This window comes from Didymosphaeria variabile (assembly GCF_027946475.1).
Source record: "Didymosphaeria variabile strain IMI 356815 chromosome Unknown scaffold_7, whole genome shotgun sequence".
NCBI lineage: Eukaryota > Fungi > Ascomycota > Dothideomycetes > Pleosporales > Didymosphaeriaceae > Didymosphaeria > Didymosphaeria variabile.
This window is the reverse complement of record NW_026611626.1, coordinates 1,765,425-1,792,021: the sequence shown is the minus strand read 5'-3', so window position 1 is coordinate 1,792,021 and position 26,597 is coordinate 1,765,425. Positions and strand designations below refer to the sequence as shown.

The 26,597-nt window shown below is 50.9% G+C and overlaps 8 protein-coding genes across 8 annotated transcripts; 5 read left to right on the top strand and 3 right to left on the bottom strand.

Annotated features, from left to right (window-relative positions):
- Positions 1-1,813: 1,813 nt before the first annotated feature.
- N0V89_009713 (uncharacterized protein) lies at positions 1,814-3,451 on the bottom strand (the record flags this gene model as incomplete). The annotated part of the gene is made up of 4 exons (XM_056218462.1): positions 1,814-2,611; positions 2,691-2,807; positions 2,856-2,956; positions 3,004-3,451. 4 exons carry the CDS (start codon positions 3,449-3,451, stop codon positions 1,814-1,816), a joined length of 1,464 nt encoding a protein of 487 aa, XP_056067727.1.
- A 925-nt stretch (positions 3,452-4,376) lies between these two features.
- Positions 4,377-5,310, top strand: N0V89_009712 (uncharacterized protein; the record flags this gene model as incomplete). The annotated part of the gene is made up of 2 exons (XM_056218461.1): positions 4,377-4,450; positions 4,518-5,310. 2 exons carry the CDS (start codon positions 4,377-4,379, stop codon positions 5,308-5,310), a joined length of 867 nt encoding a protein of 288 aa, XP_056067726.1.
- Positions 5,311-14,499: 9,189 nt separating this feature from the next.
- On the bottom strand, positions 14,500-15,769 carry N0V89_009711 (uncharacterized protein; the record flags this gene model as incomplete). Its single annotated transcript, XM_056218460.1, has 6 exons — positions 14,500-14,616; positions 14,700-14,840; positions 14,941-15,158; positions 15,212-15,380; positions 15,454-15,585; positions 15,698-15,769. 6 exons carry the CDS (start codon positions 15,767-15,769, stop codon positions 14,500-14,502), a joined length of 849 nt encoding a protein of 282 aa, XP_056067725.1.
- A 1,117-nt stretch (positions 15,770-16,886) lies between these two features.
- Positions 16,887-17,476, bottom strand: TMA16 (translation machinery-associated protein 16; the record flags this gene model as incomplete). The annotated part of the gene is made up of 2 exons (XM_056218459.1): positions 16,887-17,254; positions 17,305-17,476. 2 exons carry the CDS (start codon positions 17,474-17,476, stop codon positions 16,887-16,889), a joined length of 540 nt encoding a protein of 179 aa, XP_056067724.1.
- Positions 17,477-17,804: 328 nt separating this feature from the next.
- EXO1 (Rad2 nuclease) lies at positions 17,805-20,081 on the top strand (the record flags this gene model as incomplete). Its single annotated transcript, XM_056218458.1, has 3 exons — positions 17,805-17,817; positions 17,867-18,014; positions 18,062-20,081. 3 exons carry the CDS (start codon positions 17,805-17,807, stop codon positions 20,079-20,081), a joined length of 2,181 nt encoding a protein of 726 aa, XP_056067723.1.
- A 755-nt stretch (positions 20,082-20,836) lies between these two features.
- On the top strand, positions 20,837-21,333 carry N0V89_009708 (uncharacterized protein; the record flags this gene model as incomplete). Its single annotated transcript, XM_056218457.1, has 2 exons — positions 20,837-20,860; positions 20,914-21,333. 2 exons carry the CDS (start codon positions 20,837-20,839, stop codon positions 21,331-21,333), a joined length of 444 nt encoding a protein of 147 aa, XP_056067722.1.
- A 2,093-nt stretch (positions 21,334-23,426) lies between these two features.
- On the top strand, positions 23,427-24,506 carry N0V89_009707 (uncharacterized protein; the record flags this gene model as incomplete). Its single annotated transcript, XM_056218456.1, has 2 exons — positions 23,427-23,435; positions 23,553-24,506. The coding sequence occupies 2 exons, from the start codon at positions 23,427-23,429 to the stop codon at positions 24,504-24,506; spliced, it is 963 nt and encodes a 320-aa protein (XP_056067721.1).
- A 482-nt stretch (positions 24,507-24,988) lies between these two features.
- On the top strand, positions 24,989-25,531 carry N0V89_009706 (uncharacterized protein; the record flags this gene model as incomplete). The annotated part of the gene is made up of 2 exons (XM_056218455.1): positions 24,989-24,997; positions 25,037-25,531. The coding sequence occupies 2 exons, from the start codon at positions 24,989-24,991 to the stop codon at positions 25,529-25,531; spliced, it is 504 nt and encodes a 167-aa protein (XP_056067720.1).
- Between the last annotated feature and the right edge of the window lie 1,066 nt (positions 25,532-26,597).

Genomic DNA, 26,597 nt, shown 5'->3' with positions numbered 1-26,597 from the left:
CATTGGTCTGAAAATTCTCCTCTGATTTATTCCGATTCGACGAGTGTATGGCTTCTTAACTACACATATGTCTTCTTCGAATCACAATCGAGTCGATTTCGACGCTTCAATCCGGATGAATTTGAGACTTACACGCCTGCTGATCTCAATACGGTGGGGACCAGATTCCCCCATTGCGTCGGTCTCGTGCAGGAGGTTCACTTATCTAGATTTGACGCCTGACCATGCTCGGTTTCTGCGTCAAAGATCTTGAACCATCTATCATCCTCATGATGCGAACTTGGCGGTTACATAGACCATAGCCGAGGTCCTTAGCCATCTCATAAAGCTTGTTGGGGCCGATGTGACGATTTGAATCGATCAATCTTGTATCGACTAAACTAACAACGGTGGAACGATCGATCGTATCAGCTTCTTGGGCGGGTTCTACTACCTCGCACAGTAAGTCGTGATATGGCTGGGACCAGGCGCTCACCACAGCGACATTGTCATGAAAAACCTGTACGGCACGCAGAATATTCTCGACGATATCTGTGTGATTAGCTGCGCTTTGTAATTACCGATAGTATGGTTCCTTGTCGACTCCGAAGAGCTATATGCATACGGACGCTTCTTGGTTCGACCGTGGTTCTTGAGGCTTTAGACTGGCCAAGCGGCGCTACTTATCCAGTACATCTCTGTCGCCTGTGAAGAGTGCTTTGTCCAGCGGCGTTACATAGCTAGCCTTTCTGACGGCCTGGTGTACTCTCAAATACGAGGCCGCGTTACGCCGCCTGAGTGGGAGTATAGACGCAGAGGATATCTGTTTAACCCCCTTCTACTACTAGCATGATCAGGAGCTCGGTAACAGGAATGCCTAGATCTGATCAGAAGTTATAGTAGTTCTTCGACCTTGTTAATATAGCAAGCTCGCTCTATTGCTCGCTTTACTTGGAGTTGCTGCGAAGCTGATTTATACGCGAATGGTGCGATGCCTAGGCTCTTATGAGAAGAGCTGTATATAGACTGAAGACTGACTAAGTATACCAATACCTAGGATCTGTATCTCTAAAATGGAGGCCGGATACCTTGCGGTTCATGTGTCCGAACTTCAACTCTCTATATCTAAAGATGCGACGTTTCTATCGTGAATACTCTGCCTTTTATGGTGCCGAAGCCAAGGGCAGGATGTCCGTGACATGGGACATCTAATCTCGCATTGTCGCTATAGCCAGCTTTCAACTGGAGCGATGGAAGGTCCTGAAATCCGTCAATAGCATATCAGATCGCTGCCTCGCTGAATGAAAGCAACGGCAAAACGCCTGAGCAGCGGCGGATTGACAATGTAGCATGGGATCAGAATTACCTCACCCTTGTACGATCTGTTAACAGGACACGTTCCTGACGTATATCAGTGAACTCTTATAGGTAGCGGGGCTACTGGCTTTACAGATTATCCAAGCGTATACTATTGAAGGAGGTTAGGGACGGGCTTGAATCACTGCCCACGGACAGGGGTGCTAATCTCTGTTACTACAGTGGAGGCGAGGGAATAGTATGTACGGGAAGGGTATTTATTGGTACCGGAGGAGACCGGCCGGTACTAGGACTGGTGAAGAGTTAGCAAGGTAATATTGTGTGCATGTTCTATGGCGCTGCTGTATCTTTCGTGCCAAGTCCCTCTCTTACTGTGCTCAGAAATTGGCGCTTAGTAGACACATTGTACCACATAATATTGTTAAGATTCTACAGGTACTAAGCGAGCTGAAAGATGTTATTATGCTATATAATCGCAGGATCTCATCGCGGTCTCTCTCATGCACACCTCTTCGCTCTATGTCGTGAACTTGAAGTGCGGGTGGTCGTCTCCCAGATTCTCACAGTCGTCCCCTTCCAACCTGTGATCCCTCTCGCCCCTCGTCCTCTTCTTATTCTCTTTCTTGACATAGAAGAAAAGTACCATGCTTGCCGCCCCACAGATCCACAGCATTCCAAGACTGACTCCGTAACCTGTCGGGTATCTCGCGTTTTTTGCCTCGCTTTCAAAGAATACATTCGACGCGACGATTCCACCGATATTACCGAGTCCCACTTGAACAGCAGACGAAACGGACCGCTTGTAGTGCCCGGACATCAAATTCGCCACCCAGACCAAAACGATGGGCTGTGTAATATAACCTCCCGGGACAATAAGGAAAAGCGCAAAGTATTTCACGCCTGCACCCAACGTAGCTCCACACAGCAGCAGGATGTATCCCACGGATGCAACCACGAGGCCGCCTATGCAGAACCAGAACCTATGCCGGAAACGGTCCGACATCCACGAAGCGACAACTGCTGTGACCGTAGCAACAACGAAAATGGGTATGGATCGCACTTGTGCGGCAGAAGATGTATAGCCCAGCTCTTTGATGATGGTCGGGATAAAGAAAGAGCCCGCATAGCCCGTGTTTACGATGCCAAAATACATGATTGTGCCGAGGTATATCTTGACGTCGGAGAAGATGCGGCGTGTTGCGCGTTTATCGAGGTGGTTCATGGTGGCCGGACCAGTGTCGGCTGAGAGACGGGCGATAAGAAGGGCGCGTTCATCCTCGCTAAGAAACTTCGCGGTTTCGGGCCAGTCTGGAACCTTGGGGTTTATCAGAATAGCGCATACACGAAGGTTACCATAGAGGGAATCGGGGAAAGGGAGGAGATTTTTTGCATACCCAGAATTTCGAGATGACGCCCAGCACAATGGTCAAGATTCCTTCAATTAGAAAAATCCACCTCCAACCTGCATAGCCGCCGATACCATTCATTTTGGCCAGAGCGAAGGCGAAGAGCTGGGACAGTCAGTAGGTTTACACGCGGAGCAGCGGAACTGTGCGTACGCCACCGAAGCCTCCAGCTATGATACTGGCAGTGAAGAAAAGAGTGAAGCGCCATTGAAGCTCGTAGCGCTTGTAGTACATGGAGATGAGGTACATGCATCCTCGATCTGTCAGCCTGAGAAAGTCCAAAAAGTACTGTTGCGCTCACCAGGAAACAGTCCAGCTTCGAAGAGACCTATAAGCACACGAAGTGCTACCAGGCTTCCAAAGTTCCTGACCAAGCCTTGTCCCAGGGTGCAGATTCCCCACAGCACCATGATGGAGCTCAGCCAGGTTGACGGAGCCATTTTCTTCAAGATCAAGTTGCTGGGAACCTCAAAAAGGATGTAGGGGATAAAGAAGACGAAGAGTGCAATGTTATAATCTGACCCCACCATTTTGAGATCGGTCGTCAGACCTTGGATTTTCGCATTTCCGATGTTGGACCTGTCAAGGAAAGCTAGGAGGAAGAGCACAAAGAGGGGTGGTAGGACGCGGATATCGAGTTTTCGAAGCAGTTTCTTTTCTGCGACAGGGTCGATGTGATTTCCTGCGGTGTCGTTGATGGCCTCGATTTTCTCCTCGGTAAGAGCAACCTTGTTCTCTTCCGTGGCCATGATTGGAAAGGCGGTTGTCGCAGCGTGGTGGTTACAGGTATGAAGGTGATAGGACTGGCATTCGATTTAATACGACGGCTCTCCGTGAGTGGGACGGGGAGTGAGAGACGCGGGCTCCAACGCACCCAATCATCAACGCCTGCGATACCCGTCTTTCTTCCCCGGACAACTTCCCCGCAAACCCTGGGGTAGCATCTGGGAGGCGAGAGGAATTAATTCCGCAACGCATTCCGCGACATGTTTCCGACGCTAGACGAAGGGAACAAGATGCTGGAGGATGACAGAAGGGCGGCGAATGCGAGGAGACGAAGTGGTGTTATACACAGTAGTTTCGGTAGGTGCAGAATGGTACACAACAATGAGCATGTCACGACGACCAGGGGCTGTGATCCAGTGGTGCCATGTTGGTCAAATGGGTCGACACATGCACGTCTGGGCTTTGAGAGCGAGCAAGAGCCATCTTTGTGTGGGTGCTCGCAGGGCGCGCAATGGCCAAGCTTCGTGACGGAGGCGGCGGCCACTCACGTGCAGACCCTCTAATGGAACCTTGGAACCTTGGAACCTCAGCTTGGACCCTCGGAACCGGTAAGCGAAGAGGAAGAACCCTGCGTCGTCATGCCAAGGAACCGGCCAACTCGAGCAGTGAGGCTTGCCTCGACTTCTAATTCAGTCGCAGGCTGCAAGTCCGTTGCTCGCCTGTGGTTTCAGGGGCTCACGAAAGCACCTCTTGTCTTGTTCGGTCGAGCCTGCATGCCCTCGTGACCCGCCCTTGCATTGCTTTGACGAAGCGAACCTCGTGTGCTGCGAGCACCAGTGACGTAGCCCGGTCTTGATCGAGCACCCCATGCTCCACCCAACCAACAAGACTCACCACCACCGATCCTCAAAGAAACGCACTCTCAGCATCAAGCAAGCTCGACTCACCATGACTGCGAATCCACCCACGCTCATCAATCTGCCTCCCCCGCCCTCGGATCCCGCGACACCCAACGATGCCCCGTAAGCCAGACCTCAACGCTGATGCGACGCGCTGGCGCCAACATGAACTAATCTAACGCTTCTCTAGGGGCACCCCAAACTCGACGACTACCTCCATGTCCGAGCTGTCTACTGTAGCTATCAAAGATGGCCACCGCGGTCACTTTCCCCATCACCAGCAGCCAGCCGACGCCGAGCGTGCGGATCGCATCTCACGCTTGGCGGGGTTGGAGCGTGTAGCAGTATCTGGCCGTACGCCTCAGGGTCTTGCGCCTGGCGCCGCCAACAATCCTCCACCGGGCTATTTCGACTCGAACAACCAGCCTCAGATATTTCGCGAGCGCAGCACTGTCGGCAGTGCAAGCGCAACGGGCAGTGTTGGAGGTCGAACAACCTGGGCGAGCGGCAGCGATGTCTACGACCCGGATCGCATGAGTGAGGATCAGGATGTCGACACTTCTAGCATGGGAGGCTTCAGTGACGAGGCTGCCTCCTTGGTCGGCTTTGGCGAGGGCGCAAGGACACCTGCGAGACAGCACAGCCAGCTGGGAAGCCCAGCCATCGGTAAAGTAAGTGCTGTTCCTCCGTATCTCCGCGAACAGCCGCCACCAAGCCCAATGACCGGCGTCAGTGTCCCCAGCAGTTCAGGAACCACGCAAACTACTTCCAGCGTCGAGCAGCAGAAGCAGGACGCGAAACAATACGATGGCATGACATATGACGACTCTGTGACTGATACCACAGACCGCACCCCGCCCTTGACGGGTCAAGGCGCAGGAGGTGCGACCACTGCGGAGCAAGTTATCCGTGAGCGGATGCGCCAGCGCCAGGCCGCCCAAGGCGGAGAGGTCATGGAAGTGGAGCCGCAGAGGGAGAATTAGGTCGAGCGTGCAGTTGACGCGAGCGTCTGGAAGAGTGTCTCTGTCGTTACCTTGAACGATTTCCTTGGGATTTCTGATAGGTGAGTCGATAAGGCTATGATGGGAAGCTTTGCTTTGTACGAAAACGGGCGGCTGGGTCGCTGAGTTAGCAGCATGCAGTTCTTACGATGATATCATGAATGGGAGAAATTTGAACGAAAATCGCACAATGGCATGTGGCAGGAGCTTTCAACACTGCTTCCATTCTATGATACTCGTTTTGCAACTCCTAGAGGCTTGCATAGCGCTTCGATGACAATCGTAGGAGGTCTCTTCGACATTGCCTTACATGTCAGTATTTCACACCATGCCTCTTCCATATCGAGGATTCGAATTCATGACAGTAAATGTAAGCACCGAAGTGTAAAGCGCAGTAGCAGGTGTATTGCATGATGCAGCATCGCGCTTGCTGCGGTTACACGCTGTACAACGTTCCGGATGCGGCGTTATGCGAGATCCCAGCTCCTAATGTACGTACTATAGAACACAGTATGGCTACTCGGCGAAGCACAAAGCTGGGGAGCTTTAGCAGCCACTACAATCCCGAAGACGCTCGGCCCTTACAAGGCGGCAATGCTGAACACACAATTCATCGATCACGCACATAATGCGCCCTTTATTTCCACTGCTGGGATGCGCGGTGTCTATGGAACTCATCTTACGACATCGAATGACACCATAACTACACCCTACTCGCCACCACCCAACGCTGCACAGGAGACTGTCGAGCAGAACGGCTTTGGCGTCAACATCACCTACCACGGATTACTCGCTTTGACCGTTCCACTGGCACCACCGAACACCAGCATCGCCACCCTTCCTGCAAACTCCTCGTCTTGGCCTATGCTTCTCTTTTCGCCAAATCAGCAGCCATGGCTTCCTCGTCGTTGCACCTGATACGGCTTACGACGCTAATGTATTCGTTTTCGCGAAAGGAACCGTTGTCGAGGGAAATGCCAACGATACGCTGGAGGCCACAATGACGCCTTTTGAGGTGAGGTCTCGGGGCGCTTCCTTCATTCTCGATCATGTTCACGACAACATCACTTCGCTCATTCTTGGTTGCAAAGACACTTGCCTCCATACTACGCACGTCGCTATGATTGGGCACTCGATCGGCGGTGCTGCGGATACAATCATGGTGTTGATTCGATTTCGCGTACTCAGATGCATTACAACGCGTGAGCACAATGTAAGAGATTCCCATTCCGTCTCGCCATACCTTATTAAGATATCACAATATGACGCAAAGAGCACCGATAGCCACTCCAAGCGTCACCAACCACGCCCCCAAGGAGCTGAACAGAGTTGCGCTAACCCTTCCTTGGCCACCAGCGCCGCCAGTAAACTCAGCGACGCTGTTTGAGGACGAAGCAGAAATGGCAGAAGAAGCGGAGCCCAGAGCCCCTGTGGGAGTTGGTCTGCTCCTGCTAGAAGTAGAGCTCTTGTCATCAGTGGAGGATGTCTCCAATGGTGGAAGTTCGGTCGCTGATTCAGGTGTGGGGAGAGATGCGGTAGCGGTGATGTCGTCAATGGATGACTGGGCGTCCGCGCTGGCAGAGGCATAGACGCTGGTAACGTACGTGGTGGTGACTTCGCTGGAGGTAGATGTGCTTCGGGTAAGAGCTGGGACGTAAATCCAGTAGTACTGGTAGTACCAGCTGCGGTTGATTTAGAAGCGAACTTGGATGAAATCTGGGGTAGTGGCTCACTAGGTGATGGTGAAGGTGTAGTAAGTGTAAGATGCAACAGATACCGTCACCGTCTGCTCTGGAGGTGGTGTCGTGAGCGGTGCTGAGCTTGAGCGCGACGGTGCGACGGCACTCGTGGGTGCGTTGCCGTCGTCAGGTGTGCAAGCAAGACATGTCTCTCCAACTGGACATGAACCACCACCAGAACAGCAGTAATAGCCCGGGCGAGCGTATGTGCCTAGGTCGCAGCAGGTCGCCGCTTCAGGCGCACTGTAAAGGATTGAACAGCACTTCTGACCCACTGGCGCGCAGTACGAGGTGAGGCCTATGGTTCCGCAAAGGGTCTCTCCGGAATCACCTATCATAGATGATAAGTAGGTATGTTTGCATTGGAGAAAGCAAGATTACTCACAAGCTCCCTGTCGCTTTGCCAATGCAGAAAGAGTCTCCTCACGCTTCGCAAGGGCGTTGCACTGAACAGCAGCTGCAAAGACAGCAAGTGCGCATAAGGTCTTGATCGTTCTGAAAGCCATTAAAATTTTGGTAAGATTGTCGTTTAGTTTTGAGGAGAGGCTTGCAAGACGTTCATGCATCGAGGTCGCGGCCTCGCATTTATCTTGCGTTGGTCTTTCTGCAGCCTGCTTTTACTTTTGCCCAGGCACGGCACATTGATACGAGATTGTGTGAGGGTATCGTGGAGTGCGTGGGAAAGTTACCTGGCCCCCACCCAATCACTGCGACAGACGGGAGCTTAGCGTCTTGAAACTACGCGTTCTCCGCATTCTCCGCATTCACTGCCTTTCGCGGTCGCGCGCTTCGTATTTGGAGTTTCTTGGTCTGTGGGGCGGAGCGAGCGATGGAAGCCACCTGGCACTGAGCGACCAATTGACCAGCCCACGGTGTTGTGCAGGCTCGTATCGCAGTGCGCATTTGTTCCTATTCCTGTTCAGTAGATGAACAGTGCACTATCTATAGAACAGCCTTTTCCTTTTGAAGTTCTTGAAGTTCCTATGTTCATTGTCGGGTTCGCGTTGAGATATCATAGTGGTTTGTGGACATTGTGCTGAAAACACTGCGTCCCCTGACTAATTTGCGTCACCCTGTCGAGCAGCACGAGGAGCATCTTCGTTAGGCACGAGAATTTGAGGCTCTCTTTCACAGCAAGAGGAGATTGACAGACAGAACAACAACGGTGGTTGAGTCGGACAGTAACAGCCAAAAACCGGTGAGTGCCTGCGGCGCTAACCCAAGCCCCCGCCTTCCATGCCTGACACCTCTCGCACTCCCATACCACTATCGTCAACATTGAGTAACCCTCAGACCATCCACCCCAAGTTCCATGACTCATCTACATGACAATTGCAGCGGAACTACCACTCAAAGCTTCCAAGGTTCGGTTTCCAAGCTTCAGCTACCACTACAATCTACCATAGTAACCTATGCCTGTACTCCCGTTGCAGAGAGCGATGAGGGAGCAGCGGCGGACAATTGATTCTGGTCCTGTATGGCTTAACTCCAGGATTACGAATACAACCTTTAGATATCATTATCGGTGCTTGCGTAAAGAATGTGCCACCTCCTACGGTGCTGGAATTAGAAATTTAAGAATTCCCGACAAACATATTTACTATAGGGAGGGAATTATTAGCTAGATCTTGTTAAACTTATCTTTTTAGACCTAGTAGAGCCTAAAATAGGCTACTAAGCTGTTAAAATAAGTGTACTAGAGCTAAAATAAGTGTACCAAAGTAGATAGACTAATACTTTACTTCCTATAGTAAATATATTGGCTGAATATCCTTGATTCCTTGTTCCAGCGCCGTGGGGGGTGGCACATTCTTTTTGCAAACGATAATATTACCACCTTCTCCTCTTCTGTAAAAGGCGTTGTTAGAAAGACTTCCAAAATCCGGGATGCGACGAACAGCCACACACAGGTTCGCAAAGCCCAGTCTACACCGTCAGAATTGAAAGTACACCGGCACATTATCTTAGAGACCAGGCTCTAACGCTGCCATAGCTTATCAGCCATCTACAACTTGTAGGATGCGGTCTCTAAATCATGATTCCTCCCTTGTAATGACTCCATTAAATGACTGGTTGACATACCCAACGAGCAGCATAGGAACTTTGTATGTGTTTTTTATGGAGTACTTTGAAACGACCTGTATTTCTTTTTCCAATACTCGACCTTGGCAGCAGGTGTTCATGATGCGGTCTTTTCCTATAGTAAAGATCTAGTCGGTCTTTTTGTTGTTACTGTCAGGTGGCACCGTTGTTCAGCGATGCATACCTTTCCAAGAGCCTCATGAGTCTACAAATCCTAAAAATCGTGCACTAGACGGGGCGACGCGTCAAAACACCACGGCGTTGTTGTGCCAGACTCGAACCTCACTGTACCGTTGACCCCGTATTCAGACTACGCGCATATGATGCAGTGAGCAGGCCGTTTTTGCTGGATGAAGGTAGTGAGGATCAGTACAATACGTGAAGTTGCTGAACAGGGAGGCTGCGTTTTACGTTGATGCTAGTCGGTTGCCCGGCGGAATGAGTGGGAGACTGCATCTCGTGGGTATAGATGTGGACGATCGATTGCCAAGGTATCAGAATAATGGAGCTGGGGCGAGGTACGGCACCGGCTATTGTGATGTGAGTTTTCCGACGAATACGAGATCCACTCTGGAAAGGTTAGAGAGCTGCACTATAGCTGCTCGTTCTTTATCCTAATGACTGATTGATACCTAGGCCAGTGTGCAGGACTAGGAACCAAATTCTATCCACATCACCTACCAAGGCATGGGGAAGTATGGTCCTTGCTGTCCCGAGATCGACGTCTGGGAAGGAAACACTGCGATCAATGCACCGTCCGCACATCCATGCTCAATGGACAATTAAGTGAGCTGTCTAGGTGCCACATATACCACCATATGTGATAAAGACCGCTGTGACAATTATCGCGTAGGTAACACTTTCTTGTACGGTCCTGGCAAGACAATCGACACAGCGAAATAGTTCACGGTGACAATATGATTCCTGATACACGACAACGCCGACAGTGGGACTTTAGTCACGAATTAAGGAAGAACCTCCAGAAGGGCGTTATTTTTTCTATGACATTAGATGTGTATCTTTATTTCCCACTGTTCAGGAGCAACAGACTCCGTTTACCGCCAACACAGGGCCGCATTCAATCAATGAGATACGTTCGCTGCAGAGGGTGGACTTACCTCTATCAGCAAAGTGTTAGAACGCGCCATTCGTTGTGTTCATTATTTCGGAAGATCAAGAGGTACATATGCTTTAGTTCGGTTTGGATTGGCCACTGGATGTAGACTCAACTACACCAGAATCCAGACACCTACAAGTCTTGCTATACACTAGAGCAAGCGCACAAGCCAGGTAGTTGGCTAAGGCGGCTTTGTAAAGTTAGAAGACGTTAATAACACTGCTTAAATCTCTTTAGTCCGCATTTCAGGTGAATTGTAATCAAGAGCAGTCATTCCGACATGTGAACAAGTGATCCCATATGACATCTTGGTAGATCGTTGTGCGCTCAAGGCAGGTGAATTGAGCATACCTAGGTATCGTCCAACACTGCTAGCTGGGCGCAAAACACCAAATAAAGCGGAATGTTGTCCAGTACTTAAGAAAAACATCCAGAATGTATCAAGCAATATAAGCTGACCTTGCGGTCGGCGATTACTCGTTTACCCTCATCGGCCGATACCCACAAATTAGCCTCATGCCGCCTCACGCAAGCGAGCATGTCATCTTAGGCATCAATTGGGGTCCGTACCCACCGCCAGCGCACATCAGGCGCACACACTCATATCCAGACCATCGTCGCGTACAGCGAATCTTTGAAGGATTTCTACGCTCATCCTACAGTTAAGTTGCCTTCTGCCGGCCGTAATACCCTCGCAAACCCTTGCATGCACTTTCTGTATATCATCTTACATACCTCCAGGTGGCCTACTCGCTCTCCCCTAATCACTTGATTTGCCCTGCCATGACCGTGTTTTGCACACACAGCCTCACATCGTCCGCATCGCTCGGTATTGCTCCCGCTCTAACCTCGATAGCGTAAGTCGCCGCGCAAGGGTAGGCGAACTGCTAGAACAGTCTCAGATGCGATTGGTGATATGATCAGCAAGGGTATGCGAAGGACCACTTGAGTCGCACGTCGCTAGCCGGATGGGCGTGGCACGGTGAATGGTGAACGTGCGACAGATTGGGAACGGGTCGGGGTAAGCGAAGGATGGGGTTCTGGAAGGGTTCGCTGCGTATTTGCAGGGATTGTTTTGATATTGGTGACATCGATGCTGACTGCCCAGTGACAATTGGACATTGTTGTTAAATTATTATTGCTTGCCTGTAGCAGGCAGAGGCCGGCGTCAATCCTAATATTCCAGGGCTAAGATGACGTGTACTTTGTTCAAGGTCTTTGCGCCTTCGGCTAGCCAATAGTGATCGATTAGTGACGGAAAGGGAAGTCATATCAGATTTAGGGTTGTATTTTGCTGGTCGAAGGACCGTGTCATGTTATAGGATCTAGAACACAAGATGTCAGAAGCGTGAAGCGAGTCGTAAGTTTTAGTATTGTCATCGCCCATGAGCATACAAAGCATCACAACCGTACACAACCCAAACTCACTACCAGACATTCATAAGCCATGTGCTTCGCTATCATTGTCTGAAATAATCATTACCGCGATACTGCTATTCAGAGAAGTTCAAAATGAACAGACCCAGAGCCTGCCAGCGTATCGAACGAGAAGGGAATGCAAGGATCGCCATTGCAGCAACAAACCAACCAAAAAAGAAGAGGCCAGGTATTGAATCAAATACACGAGGAACGAGCAAAGTGTAATATCGTAAGTTCATACAACTGTTAGCCGAAGGACCAACCCTCTGCCGAGTCCGCACTGCGGCAAGCACAACAGCAAGAGACAAGGCGACCTGTATGGGCATGCAGTAAAAGTGAAGACTTTCCTTGTAGTCTCGTGATATCGGCGAAACGCAGAATTCGCTTAGTGAAACCAAAAAAGGCGAACAACGACCCCAGAAAACACGGAGTTGGTAGACCTCCCAACGTAACGCTGCATCCTGACGTCGTAGGGCGGCGTTCGTCTAACGATGCCTGATTGGGAACGTAAGACCACCCAAAAGGTATGAAGAACGCAGGTTTATCTCAGCGCTGCAAGGGTATTGACCGCATAGGTCAGAGAACGGCGAGCATCGATGTCGTTCAGGCGGGGTTGTGGACGATAGTGGAGCGAGGCTATCTGAACTGTCGCGCGGTATATTGCATAACTAACTGTATCAGTTTGATCGTGTTGGAGAGTCGTACGACTTACATCAACTGTCGGACATATGGTGCCCCCGCACGCGGAGGCCTCTCTCCGTATCCTTCGAAAAAGGCATCGCTTCCGTTGGAAATGGCCTCATTCATGAGAGGATCTCCCCAGATCACATTTGAGAAGCCGACTAAGCCTGTGACCTGCTTGGTCTGTTCATGCACTAGCACACTGTGAGTGTCACACATGTCTGTTGCGACCATGCACGGTGTTTGGACTTCGTCAAGCGTGTGGATTTGTTGTTCGACGTAGTATCGAATGCTGTCGTATGGTAGCGTGATAAGCATGTCCTCGCAGTCGCGCAGTACCGATTCCAGGAGAGCGCGGAACGCCTCACGCCATGTTCTGCTACCCTTGTTTGTAAAAACGTTATGTGTCATGCCGAATTGCTGCGCATTGAGCATTGTGATAGTTCGCATGTATGAACCTAAGGTTCGATCGATCGTGCCTCGTTCGTGCGCGGAGATATACGGTAGCATGTCAGAAAGCCTCCTTCCGTGAAGGAAGCTCATCAGTAAGAATGGCGACCCGAGAACTCCACCATGCTCTTGATATTGATAGACTTCCGGCACTGGTAGCTGTCCTTGGCGGTATTCGCGAAGATAGCGGAGTGTCTTTAGCTCGGTCTCAAGACCATATTTCTCGTGCCTGAGAGCTCGACTAGAGACATGCGGCGGGCACTTCAGCACGAAGGTACTGCCATCGGCAAGTTTCGCTCGGTAGACCTGATGGAGACGTCCAGAGAGGCGCTCCGCTTGCTGTACGGTGATCTTGGAAGAGCGAAAGACGCTTTGAATAGCCCTTTGGATACCCGAAAAGTCTGCGGAAAGGGCACAAGTGGGAGAAGATGCGGACGAAGAAGAAGATATGCTCGAGACTGCTGATGAGCCTCGAGCTGACCTGCTGACGTGTCTGCCGTGGCTCATAGTGACCACAGGATAGACAGCCACATCAAGAGGAGGCAGATGCATCTCGATTGAGATTTGAAGCGAAAGACTTAGAAGTAAGAGACAACGTCAGCAAACGAGCAAGCGACTGGGTAGTGCCTGGATAATTACATCTGCATGGCGAGACCTTCTCGCTGGATTTGAATGAATTGTAGGTGTGGTAAGATTGAAGCTTGATTGCCAGAAACAGATGAATCGGCGATCAGAGTAACATGTGTGGTGTCGAAGGCGTCAGAACCACGACTTGATCAGATAGACCGAGCAAGCCCGAAGAAATTTGAGTTTTGTGAAGTGAACATGGGCATGTGCCTGTCATCGATATATCTGGCTGTTGACATCTCCGTGAACACCGCCATACGCCTGTAGGCTTGACTAGGTCCATGCTGCGCAAGATTCCCCCCGTGCATTAGGGGTCGGATCTAGATACGTAGACCTAATCGAAAAGCAACGCAGCTGCGCAGGCCTTGACGAGCAGTGCTGTCATTCGGTAGACGGCCAGCCCAATGGAAGGATCTCGAACAAGGCCGCGGGAGGCGTTCTTAAGTGATGGGTCGGCTGCATCAGTGTTCGTCTAACGTGACCTTTTTGGGAATAAGTGCATTGCTTGGGTTGTCGGTTAATGCGTGCTCTCATTGGTGGAACCATTAGCCAAACAACCTGCAGTAGAGTAGTTGTCTAAAGCCAGAAGAGCCATGCGCGGCCTATGTTCATAGAATCTTCAGTGTAATTGTAAAGCTGGTTCAGATATGCAGAGGTTTGGTAGTCAGGCTCGGCTTACGTTGAAGCTAAAGACGGGGTTTCTGTTCACCGCAACTTCACCTCCAGCTGAACCTCCGTACATCGCTTGGTCACACACTCATCAAGCGGCACTCATGGAATACTTTTGACGCCACGGTAGCCTTGGCGCGACCCGACCTGCTGGAGACGACATCTGTGAAGAATGTCAGGCCAACCCCTTGGAAACATGCGTAGTCATGTAGTGTGCACTGTTGGTTGGATTTACCTCGTATGACCACACCTGCAGCCAGCAATAACTCACATCGGAGCATATCCAGTTTCAGGTGCTTCGCGCGAAACGTGCGGCAAGTTCAAGGCGCTCTGGCGCCGCAGGCTGCGTCATCTTATCGTTTCGTATGATCTATGGTTCGACGTATTTCAGCCCTCTGGTACTTCCTTCTGGTCCTTCGTGATAGTGTTGTCGCGCAACTCAGCCAGATTGTACTTCTTGAGACTGTCGTAATCTGAGCCTACTACGCTCATGCCTACGAGACTCTAGATTGTGTGAGCACCAATCATGACCAGAAAACCGCCACAAGCCTGAGAAACATGCCATGCGTACGCGGAAAGTTTCATACCTGATAGACCTCCACGAGAATGAGTAGATCATACCCCGAAAGATCGACCTTGTGCCCCTTGCCCACAAGGGATGCAACCTGCTGGATGATCTCATCTCGGGAAATTTGCTTGTTATTGCGAATATTCACTCGAATAGCAAACTGCACAATCTATTAGTACGCTTTGGTCACCCAGTTGCACAGGAACACGGAAGCACGCGTCCTATCCTTTTGACTTTAGATTAAGATAGTGTCAACTTACTTTTTTGCCGCTTTGCTCAGGTGCATGGAAGTGCGGAGCAAGAACCTGGGTAGCGATGTCCTTCAAGCCACTTCCTGCGACTTTACCAATGGCTGAAAGTGGCGTCAGCCTCTTTACGAAACGGCAACGCTGGTGCTCAACACCGTCTGCAGTATCCTGACAGATCTTGTGGAGGAACGAGACGGGCTCAACGGGCGAGCGAGTCTTGAAAAATATCACTGGTTACTCTCAGCATTCTGCACGTTTGGGCAATGATGTTGGTACAGCTTACAGCATTGCCCAGACAGCTTGACATTCTTGAAGAGAGGTTCGACCTTCGGCTTTCGAATGCCCTCAACCTCTTTCTTGATCTCGCTCTCAATGTCAACGTCGCTCGCTCCGGATTCTTCACCCTCAGCTGCCTCAGCCGTTGAAGCATCTTTGTACAGCTGCGAGGCATACTACGTAGTTCTCAGCGTTTACTCATCAGCACCTACAGAGACGCGCATGGCAAGTGCCGTGGCGTACACTCACCTTCTCAAACAAATTGCGCAAGTCGGCGACTGATGGTGCTTCCTTGTTCATGGCGCATGTTACCCAGATGCCTACGTCGCCTGGCTGAATCCCCCGAGCCTCGGCACCTGGCATCGTCCATTTTTGTTTGCCCTGTGATTCTGCTTAGCACCGCAGACAGGGAGTCAAGGGAAATGCGAGGCGAGAAAGGAACCTTGGTGCCAAGACCAAGCTCCGCTACACACAGTAAGGATCGTTTGCTAACCTTTGATCTCTTTCTGTTGCCTCCATCCCGCTGCTCTGGCCCAGCTTTCCGTTTCTTCGGGCCGGTGTCCATTCTGGGCGTGAGGGTGTAAGACGGGTGGAAGGCCTTGAAGCGTGACGCACAGCGAAAACGATCTCTCGGATAGATCACGCTAATCGTTCATAGCATAGTCTGCACGCTAAGGAATCCCCTATCGTTCCTTCAATGGGTAGTCACTCATTCAAAGCTGAGGGACTTTCTCGTTCACTTGATGTGATTTTGAGTCTACTAACCTATGTTGCAATCTATGGGCAGAGGTTTTGCTATGGCAGACGCCACAAACCCGAAGGAATGGCTCTGTATGACAACAGTTGCGACGCGCAAAGCTGGGTCAGATTGCATGATCTTATCGTACACTAGATCTTATGCATGATAAAACGTTGTCTCCGGCTCTCGGTGGTGTTCACTTCGTATTGCGAGGCATGGGACATGCTCGGGCGTCACAATCCATGTCTTGAAACGCTCGTTATCCATTCCGTCTGACCAGGGCAAGACAGCAGAACAGCTAGGTTCCTCAGCCTTCTTCCCATACAGTCCCTCCGCCGGCTCGGAAGCCTAGCTTCGCACGGATGTACAGGGTGGTGAAAGGCCATTTTACATACAAATTTCGTCGTAAACCTCCACATCCGTGCGAAGCTAAGCCTCCGAGCTGGGGACTGTACATATTCTGGATCAAGCACATACATCACTTGACGGCGCGACTTCAACCCGGCTCCACTCGGCGTTGCCTTTTGGAACCTGTGAAGATGATTCATTTAGCACGACAGACGAATCGAGAGTCCCGGTTCTGGGTATTGCTACATAACGTGATCCGGTGCGACCTATTGTTCGCTTCATCGCTCCCGACGAAATAGACCGGCTCGTAGGTCTGACCGGACGTTCGGCGACGTGTCCGACGCGACTTTGAAGCTTATGCGTTCATCCTTTCAGCAATCGGTACCTCTATACTTTGACAGATACGTAACGTGCCTAGCGAACTCTGGATTGGGTTGCGCGCAAGTTCCTCTGGGTGGTTGCGCACGAGCGTTGAGTACTTCTCGAAACTGTTGGTAAGCCTCTTCAGAATTTGTGCGGTTTGCCAATCCCGGAGTGTACAACGTATTGAAGTCGTTTAACTATCCTGCGCTTTGACACCGCCGTGGATGAGCGCTCATGAGAGTCCTTTGGGAGGGAAACTCGATTCTCGTTTGACTCCATCCTTGGAAATGCGGGCGAATTGAAGCGTGGGTAGACCTGACCATTGACCATTCCAAATTTTCAATTTCTGCAAATTATCTGCGTTCTCGAGATCAGGGACCCAAAAGCCAGAAGCGTATTCGCCTTGCTCCATAGACTGGTTTTGCTTGAGAAGAGTCTCGCGTGTCGATGGCGGTCTTCCAGGACGGCGTTCCGCCTTCAAGGTCGCTAACTCTTCATCATCGCGGCCAAGGAAATCCTCGATCATGGCCTGGATTTCGGAGATGGATAGTGGAGCTCCATGTTCCATGGTATATGATTGAAACGATTTGATGCGCAGCACTTTTTGGAGATCAGCGACTCGACCCAAGGGGTCAGAGATGGATACTCACGGTACGGATGATTCTGCTTTTCTCTCACTGCGGCCAGGCGGTTGAGCTTGTCGTCACGTTGAGCAGCGCTCTGCAGACGGCGTGTATCCCGACTGTTCTCGTGGAGGGCGACGTTTTTGCCCTTCTTTTTGGTTATGTGCTTCTGCACCTTGCTCAGACGGTTGCTCGGCATTCTTCTGTGGACTTCTTCGAAGGTCAATCACGGGTTCTGAAAGCTGGTCGCCGGCCAGAAATTTTGTCGCAAAAGGGCAACAGAACGCTTAGCGCCGGTGGCCAAGTGTGACGGCAGGCACGACCCTGGACCGTCCCGCCTGGCTCTGGCGCGTACCAGCCAGCTCGACGCGTCGACGACCGGCTTCCCTCACAACCAACACTCATTGACGACCGCCAACAGCGCCGGTTCCTCTTTCGCCTGAAGCCCCACGAACGGCAATGCTACAGTAGCAGGCGAGCCCAACAAGCCGTTGCAGGCTTCGACGTGCCACCGGCCCCGCGGTAAAATGGGCATTTCTGGTGAGACCTCAACCAGCATGTTGTCAATTTGCCTGTTGACATTGCGTAGGCCTCTTGCCGCTTTTGAAGTCAGTACAGAAGCCATGCAGCCTCAAGAAGTTTGCTGGGCGAACGATTGGTGTGGATGCCTACGGATGGCTGCACCGCGGCACAGCTGCGTGCGCCATGGAACTGGCCCAGGATAAGCCGACAACCAAGTAGGCAATCGCGACCTAGCATCATGAACAGCAGCTCATAGTTGTAGATTCGTCGACTTTGCTATGAACCGCGTTCGCATGCTTATCCATTTCGGCATAACCCCTTACCTCGTTTTCGATGGCGATAACTTACCCAGCAAATCCGGCACAGAAAAGAGTCGGAGAGAAAGGCGGAAAGAGAGCAAGAGACTCGGCCTAGAGCTACTCAAGGTGGGCAAGACCTCGCAAGCACACATGGAGCTTCAGAAGTCTGTCGATGTCACGCCAGAAATGGCGCGCATGCTGATCGAAGAGCTGAAACACCACAACATCCAGTACACCGTCGCTCCGTATGAAGCAGATTCACAACTGGTCTATCTGGAACGCAAGGGAATCATTGACGGGATTCTGTCCGAGGATTCGGATCTGCTGGTCTTTGGCGCCAAATGTTTGATTACCAAGCTCGACAAGTATGGCGAGTGTGTGGAGGTGAACCGCGATCATTTCACAGCCTGCAGAGAGGTCAGTCTGGCAGGGTGGAGCGACGCCGATTTCAGACGCATGGCCATCTTGAGTGGGTGTGACTACCTTCCCGGCATCGGCGGTATGGGCTTGAAGACAGCTTATCGAATGTTACGGAAGCATAAAAATGTCGAGCGCCTCGTCAAGGCTGTTCAGTTCGACGGGAAGTTCAAGGTGCCCAACGGCTACTTAGAGAGCTTTTACCAGGCTGAGAATACATTTCTCTACCCGTGGGTTTATTGTCCATCGTCCAAGCAACTGGTCAACCTCACCAGCCCGGGGGCTGAAATCGACATCTCGCAAATGACGTACATCGGAGAACAGGTACCTTCTCATCTTGCGTATGGTGTCGCACGAGGCGAACTGCACCCACGCTCGAAACAGCCAATAACGCTTCAAACGCAGACTAGACCAACTGGCAAACCTCTCCGACCGGCGCGAACGAGTTTATCGACTTCACAGACACCTACAGGTAAACAAAGTCGACCGATAGATTCTTTCTTCAAGGCAAAGCGAACTCCTTTAGCGGAACTGGATGTTAACCTCTTCACGCCATCTCCTAGCCAGCAAGCACTTCTAGAGCAGCAGCGAACCAACATCGGATGGGAAGCAATCCCCGCTCCACCAATCAGCCAACGCCAACAGATTCCACGAGTCAATTCCGCACCTCAGCCAGCTAGGCGCCTTAGAACAGACTCGAAAATGTCAAGACAGACCCAACCAAATCCCTCAAAAAGGCGGCGATTGTGTTCTGATACTGAGGCTTCTACACCCGCTCACGATGAACGCGAAACTACGCGAAGCCGCTTCTTTCCATCATCGGCTGCAGAACCAAGCCCCTCTCTCCGCCCGAATAAGAGTCAAAGGAGGTCAAGCAAAGATTTCGAACTGCACTCTGATGATTCTATTGAGGAAGCTATGGCCGGCCTAGTGGACCTGGAAAGAGTTGGTCCGTCTCCTAAAAAGAAGTTGAAGGTCTTCAAAGACAGCTTCATCTCTAGCAGAGCCAGTGACTCGCAGTCGACTGTTCTGTCACGATCTACACTAGAAACGTCACAAGACGCCCAAGACGCTGGCGGAATTACACCTGCAACTTCTTTTGGCAGCCCTGAGCCAGAGTCTATCTTCAATGTCCCGCTTGCCAAACAGCTAGACACTCTCCGTGCAAAATTCTCGTACAGTGCGGCTACCTCTTCACCTTTGACCCCACCAACATCGTCAAGCTCAACATGTGTTCGAAACACAACGTCGCTCAAGGTTCCATCTATCAATAAGTCTGTTCGCGAAGAAGATACTCTCTTGTTCACCGCTACCGAAACGGCTGCGGTCGGGGGCTTCGAAGACGAGATCTTGGTCGAGGCCACTACTTGTGCTACTGCTGAAACCGAGGTTGAGGTGCCTGCCAGCGATGCAGGGGACATTCCACCTAGTCCTTCAACACCACGTAGGTCGCTGGAAGTGAAGGGTAGTGAAGAATTGCTCGTACCAGAGTCTAGCGATGCGGAGAGCATATGCTCGCCCCGCAAGCCGCTACTCAATCTCGGACGATTCGCATTCGGCCCATGATCGAACTTTTGATACGATTATTATTGATGCCCATCCCCAGGTCGCGAGGTTTTGGACATGGTAATTGTTATCTCAGCGACTTGTATATCCGTCCTATGTGAACACATCCGCATGAATTCGATTGAGCGGCAGCGTCGAATTCACGCCTTAACGTCCACCATATTTCTGCATAGCTATATACCCACATCAATTGATGGTCTTCTTCTCAAGCATGTTATTTCATACTGAAGTGTTCTCCCGATCTAGTGACGCGTCGCAAAACACCCTCGTTCCGAGACCTACGGCAGAGACCGCATGCCTGCAACACTCGACCTCCACAGACCAACTACCCACACTCCCGGGGGTCCAGCGAGACCCTGAGTATCAAATGTTTTACCTGTGGCGTATCTACCAACACAAAGAAAACGCGTTGTCTCGCAACACCTGACTGACTTCGCTTTCACAATACTACGGACAAAGGCATCTCGAGAACTTCGGTGGAACTCTCACTGTGGCCGTCTGCGCGCCCAACTGCGTGTTTCTTTCGCTTCTTTGTCCAGCTGTTGGTTTCTCCGCATTCGGCGTAGGTCAAGATATGGATGGTATTAAACGTCGGCCGCCTTGACAGAGAGGACGGATGGTTCGTTGAACAGACACCACAGTTCAGGCTCTGATTTCACCACGCGACAATCCACAGTCAGCATCCATTTGTCGCATTACCTCTCAGCGCAATATAAGTGCTGCTAATCCAAGTACCACTAAGTACCACTACAACGATGCCACCACGCAGGAGCGGACGGGTAAGGAGACGATCTCTTGTCCGCAGAACGGAATCTGTGCTTACCCAACCTAGAATGCTGCTAAACCTGAGGGCTTTTTCAAAGAGCTGGCGTTGCAAAAGAGGGCCGAAGAAGCCGAAGAAGTAGCAGAACAGGCGCCAGCCCTGAAAGCGCCCAAGAGGAAAACCGCCTCTAAGCCTAAGAAAAGTCCACCTGCTACTAAGTCCGGTCGAGTCAAGAAGACCAAAAAGAAGGCTGCACCCAAGAAGCCTGCTGCTGCTCCTGCTGCCACCAATCCGAAGAGTTCTTCCAAGACTCCGTCGAAAAAAGGCGCGAGTAGGGACCCAAGACTGCAGCTGGATTCCACCATGAAGGAGCCTATTCCCGTATATGTACCTGATGATTTCGAAGGTGACGAAAAGACACCGTCCCCACCCTCTCACCGCAAGATCAAGATCAAGAATGCAAAGGTCAGTGCTTCCAGCTATACGTAGGACTAGCCCCACTACTCCCAAGTCACAGTCCCAGATCTGGTGTGCGATGAGCACTCAAGACCTGTGCCCGCGAACGGAACTCTATCATAGACAAAGCTTCTAGTACTGACGTTGCATCTGACAGAAGTGATCGTCAAAAGTCTAGGCCATCAATCAGGACAACTATCGACGGGCCTTCCTCCTAGGCTGGAGAATTTGGCATAAAAATATAATTTTGAATCGAATAAGACCAATACCGGTTATTACTCTACTAGCGCAAGGCTTCTTGGGAATAAGGGAAGGGAGGTTTGTAAGATATTTTTAAAGTCGTAGCCATGTTCTCATTGAGTCTCTGTAAGGTAACGTCTGAGAGTTGATTTGTACATACGCTTTCTTCCTAGACCGCACTGTCGTCCCGATAACAATGCTGGTACCGGGGAATTACCGTTGGCGAATAGATAAAGCTTTGGAACCGCTTCTCTCCAGCTCAGAAAGTCCTGCAGCAAGACTATGATTTTCTGATTGTTTGTGCATCCCAGTCCGATGGGGTCATCTGTCCCATCACGCTGCTCCTCTCACTCCTATCTTTCCCTACAACCGTCTTGAGCAGTACTTCACTATTATGCAGTTCACCTAGACACAAAGTGATGGTCAGGACTAGTATAACCAGAGTAGAAATTGAGGCTACGTACTTAATCGTGCCGCAACCAGCTGAGCAATATCCTCATGCAACCCTACGATCGCAGCCCGATATGGGACGCTAGAATTCCAGGTCTTACTAGTAGTCTTTGAAAGCTTGACCTTACAGTCGACGCTGCCATCAGCATTGGTGACATAGGCGACCAGAATCGCGCTGGTGGTGAAGGTGCCAATGGTATCGTATACGTGTTGTGGACCGTAGAGTGCTTTGGCGTTGGCTAGGGGTCATAAGTTAAAGCGAGCAATAGGAGAGCAGAAGATGAATTGTACCGATTATGCATTCTCTGTGGAAACGGAGGACTTTAGTACCGTCCTTGGTCAGCATCGCCATTGGGAGAAGCAGGTGGGTAGCCGCGGGAAATTTACTGATTTAAGAGTGCTTTTGTAGTGTCGATGAGGTTTGCCTTATCTCCCTTTTCTCCTCACCGGACGCTGCGGTGTCGTGCTAACGCCCTGGAGGATGGGGCTGTGTGTACGCATGCTGACGAACCCTTGAGCTGCGGTCCGCCTAAGCGTGAGAAAGTATCAATGATGGATTTCCTATGGTATTTCTTGACTGTACCGACTTTTGATGCACGTCTAAGCATGTGGCGTGGAGAGGATCAATCGACTTGACAGATGTCGTGGTCGAAACACTAGCCTTTTAAGGCGACGCCATTGTAGAGCGAAGTTAACATCATACTCAGTGTCGTCAGATGGTTACAAGAAGCGAGCGGAAGTGAAATTTGCAGATGTGGTGAGACGCAAGGTGTAAGACATGTGTATCATTCCATTCACTTTTCTACCACGAACCGCAAAGGAGAGTAGAGGGGCCCGGAGGCAACGAATTGAAGTATTAAAAAGGACCCACAGGACAGGCATCTAGGGGCAATGATTGACGAGAAGCGAAAGTAGCAGATACGATAAGACGAATGTGCTAGTCTCGTAAGACGCCTGCTGCAATGCATTCCCGCATTGTCCACGTTTCATGGACCCATCTTATGCCTGATCTTGTTACCCTAGCACTGCATGCTAGCTGGGCGTAGCAACAGCTCCATCTAGCCAAACAGCTTACCCAACTGCTATAGGTCAGTTTTGCATTATTATTCTAGAACGACTTCCAACTCACCACACCTCTTCTCGCCCGCTCTACTTCACCAGTGTACACCGGTGGCGGTGGCGGGTAGTAGTACCTACTTCTGGTACTAGTTATCAGCGTCGACGGTGCGCTAGAGTAAGACGTGCCCTCCGTAGTCACAGATGGTTCCGTGTAATAGCCAGATGATCCAGAAGTGGAAACAGATTTAATACCTTCGGAGGAATCTGAGACTACCGTACCATCGGTATTACTATCAGTAGACTGGCTAGTAGAGGCGTCTGAAGAGAAGCTCGTGCCGATAGTTCCAGTAGAGGCGGTAATAGGCGTGAGGGTGGGTATGGAAAAGGTTGAAGAGGTAACAGAGGGAGTCTCGGTAGTAATTGGGATGCTTGAAGATGTAGTAGATGACGACGTCGTCGAGCTAAGGCTCCAACTCGAGTGAGACGAAGACGCCGTTCTCGAGCTGGCTGAGGACGATCCTGGCGTGGATGTTGCTGACGAGCTTGACTTTGAGCCTGTCGAGGAATATGTAGACTCCGTTGTCGAGCTCCCTGAGCTGGACTCCGACGATAAGCTCATTGAAGAAGACGAAGACGAGCTCGCCGAGCTAGCTGGCGTGGTTGAGACGGTCGAGGAGCTTGAGCTGAGGCTTGACGGCGAAGAAGCCGAAGTTGAAGATACAGACGTGGGGACTTCTGTCATGCTCGAGCTGACACTGAAAAAGGTCGAAGACCGCGTGATTGAAGAGGTTGTGGTAGACGATAAAGTATCTGAAGGAAAGGGAGGAGCTGTCTCCGACTTGCTCGTGCTTCTACTGGATAGTGAAGACGGAGAACCTGACGTCACACTAGCTGACGTTGAAGATGCGCTTGTGAAACTTGCCGAAGTGCTTGACAGACTGGAGGATGATGACGACGATTCCATTGTTGAGCTTGTCAAGGTCGACGACGACGACATTTTGGAAGAGCCTGAGGAAATCGAGCTTAGAAACTTAGAGGTGGCACTCGAGCTAGATGACGCAAATGAAGACGTTGCTACTTCTGTTGTTGTCCCACTCGAAAACGACTCTGAAGAAGAAGTTGACGACGACAAGCTTTCTGATGATGAAGACGATACTGGCACGGTTGAGCTTGAAGAGTCGGTGGTAGACGAGGCAGAGCTGGGCGACCCAGTGGAGGAGCTTGTGCTAGACTCCGATGTGGGCAAGGACGTAGTTGATGCCGTGGTCGAAACGCTTGACGATGACTCTGAAGTCGCCCTCGGAATTGAAGACGAGCTAGAAGACTCTGTTGTGGGGGAAGGTACTGAAGTAACCGTAATCGTGATGGTAGAAACTCTTGTTGACGATAGGCTGGAACTTATCGGCTCAGGCGTCGGTGTCGATACATTCGACGAAGTGTCAGACGTGAAAGATTGAGAGAAAGTCGTCCTAGACACTTCTGTGCTGCTAGACGATGAAGAAGAAGAAGAAGATTCGGTGCGTGTAGATGTCCCGGGCACGGTTAAATTTGCAGTGGAGGTGACCGGCGGGCCATAGCCGTAGGTGGAAGCCGGTAAGCTTGAGTAGGAAGTACCGAAAATTTCAACACCGGTCGGAAGCTCAATGACGCGGGTAACAAGGCGTGCTATAATAGAATAGTGAGTATAATGTTCGATAAGGGGAGGGAAGACGATAAGCCATGTTAAAGAACGAGCCAAGGCCTGGGATGGAACCTACTCGCGATAAGTGTACTACAGGGCTTCTTCGGTGCACAAGAACGCGTGGCGACGTTCAGAGTCTCTATAACTGTGGCATTTCTGCATGTTGTCGTTGTTTTCGGAAGAGGCGTGCTAGTAGAATTACACGTAGTGTCCATGCTCGTCGTAGACACAGCCGTGCTAGAGTTAGACCACCTCGTGATGCTTGAAGTACGCGGGGTAATAGAAGACGACTGAACATCAGTCAAGGTCGTTGCCATGCTGCTGGTGGCGGTCGAAGATGGTACGGTCGAGTTAGTTGAGGAGAAGGGAGTGGGCTTTTCAGTAGAGGAAGTGTTCCAAATACCGGTGCACGAAGTGATGGAGATGATCGTACCAGACGCGACGGTTCCGCTGGACGTCAAACTCACACTAGTGTTGGCCATCGTAGCAGTAGACGAGGTGGCATTCAGGATGTTGCTGCTGGTCAATAAAGTTATCGTCGAAGTGATATTAGCAGTCGAGGTTGATTCATCAGTGCACGAAGTCGGAGAAACAATGGTGGTCAGGTTGGTCCAAGTTGGTCCGGTCGATGTAAAAGTCAAGGATGTCACAGGTCCCGTTCCGGAGAAGCTGGATGAGACGCCAGTCGAGCTAAAACCAATTCCTGTATTGGTAAAAGACGAAGTCGTGGAGATGGAAGCAGAAGAATTGCTCGAAGCAGTGGATGTGACAGTGGCCGCACTCGTGATAGTGGTACAGTAGAAGCGGCTGAAAGTGTCACGGAAACATGTGACTGAGGCGCTGGCGGTCGTTGATATCGTGCTGGTGGTATTGAGGAAGTCAGAAGACATCGACAACGTAAATGTTGGTGCAGACGTCGTATTGTTGATAGTTGTTTGAGTTGCAGCTGTGCTCAGCGGTATGCTTGATGCCGTCGAGCTGCTGGTTCCAGTAGAGAGCGAGCTGCTTGTTATGCTAGTCGAGCTCTCTGTCTCACAGGGCTCAATCGTGCTAGACGAGGGCGACGGTAGCGAAGAATAAGATGTCCCATGTTTGCCTCTTCGGAGATTCTTTGGGACATGATCTGGGAGGGAAAGCTCAGCATCGATAGCAATGCTTACAGATACCGCGAGAGCATCATGCAGAACACGAGCTTGCTGTAAAATGGAGGCCCTTGGCATGGGGATAGATTGGAGACTTACACGGCAGAGGGTCTGCGGCGACAACTGTCAATACCGCAGTGAACGAGAAAATGTTAGCGACCCTCATGATTGACGCCTTGAGCGGACACTTTCTGGTCTATGCGAACAAAAACGAGTGAGTATCCAAGTAACGAGAGGATGTCTCCAGAGAGACGCACTAGGATAGCGAAGGCTGATGGTCCACCATGTGTTCTTCAGTGTTTATATGAAGACGCTAGAGTAGTACTGTGAGATGATCCAGAAATCAATGGCGATGACACTGCCATACTGACGTTGGCCACACCAATATACACAAGAGCAGCGCATCGGGAAACTGGTTCCTTTGCCCAACGGACCCGTTGACATGGTGCCTAGGCCGCCGATATGGGCCGCGCTGTCGCAAGCCGAAGCCGACTCCGTATAGACGGATGGAACTTCGCACGTTCCGTTTGTGGCGAATACTTGAGGTTGGGAATTTTGGCGAAGGTGGTGGCAGTGATTCTCATCAGAGCGTTTCTTGATCGCATCGCAATCGTGATCTCGAGGTTTGGGCGATAGATCGGAAACCAGCTCCTCCTCGCGTCTGACGTGGAGAGTTTGAGGGAACCAAACAAATGTGCTATTGAAAGCGTGATACAGCAACAACT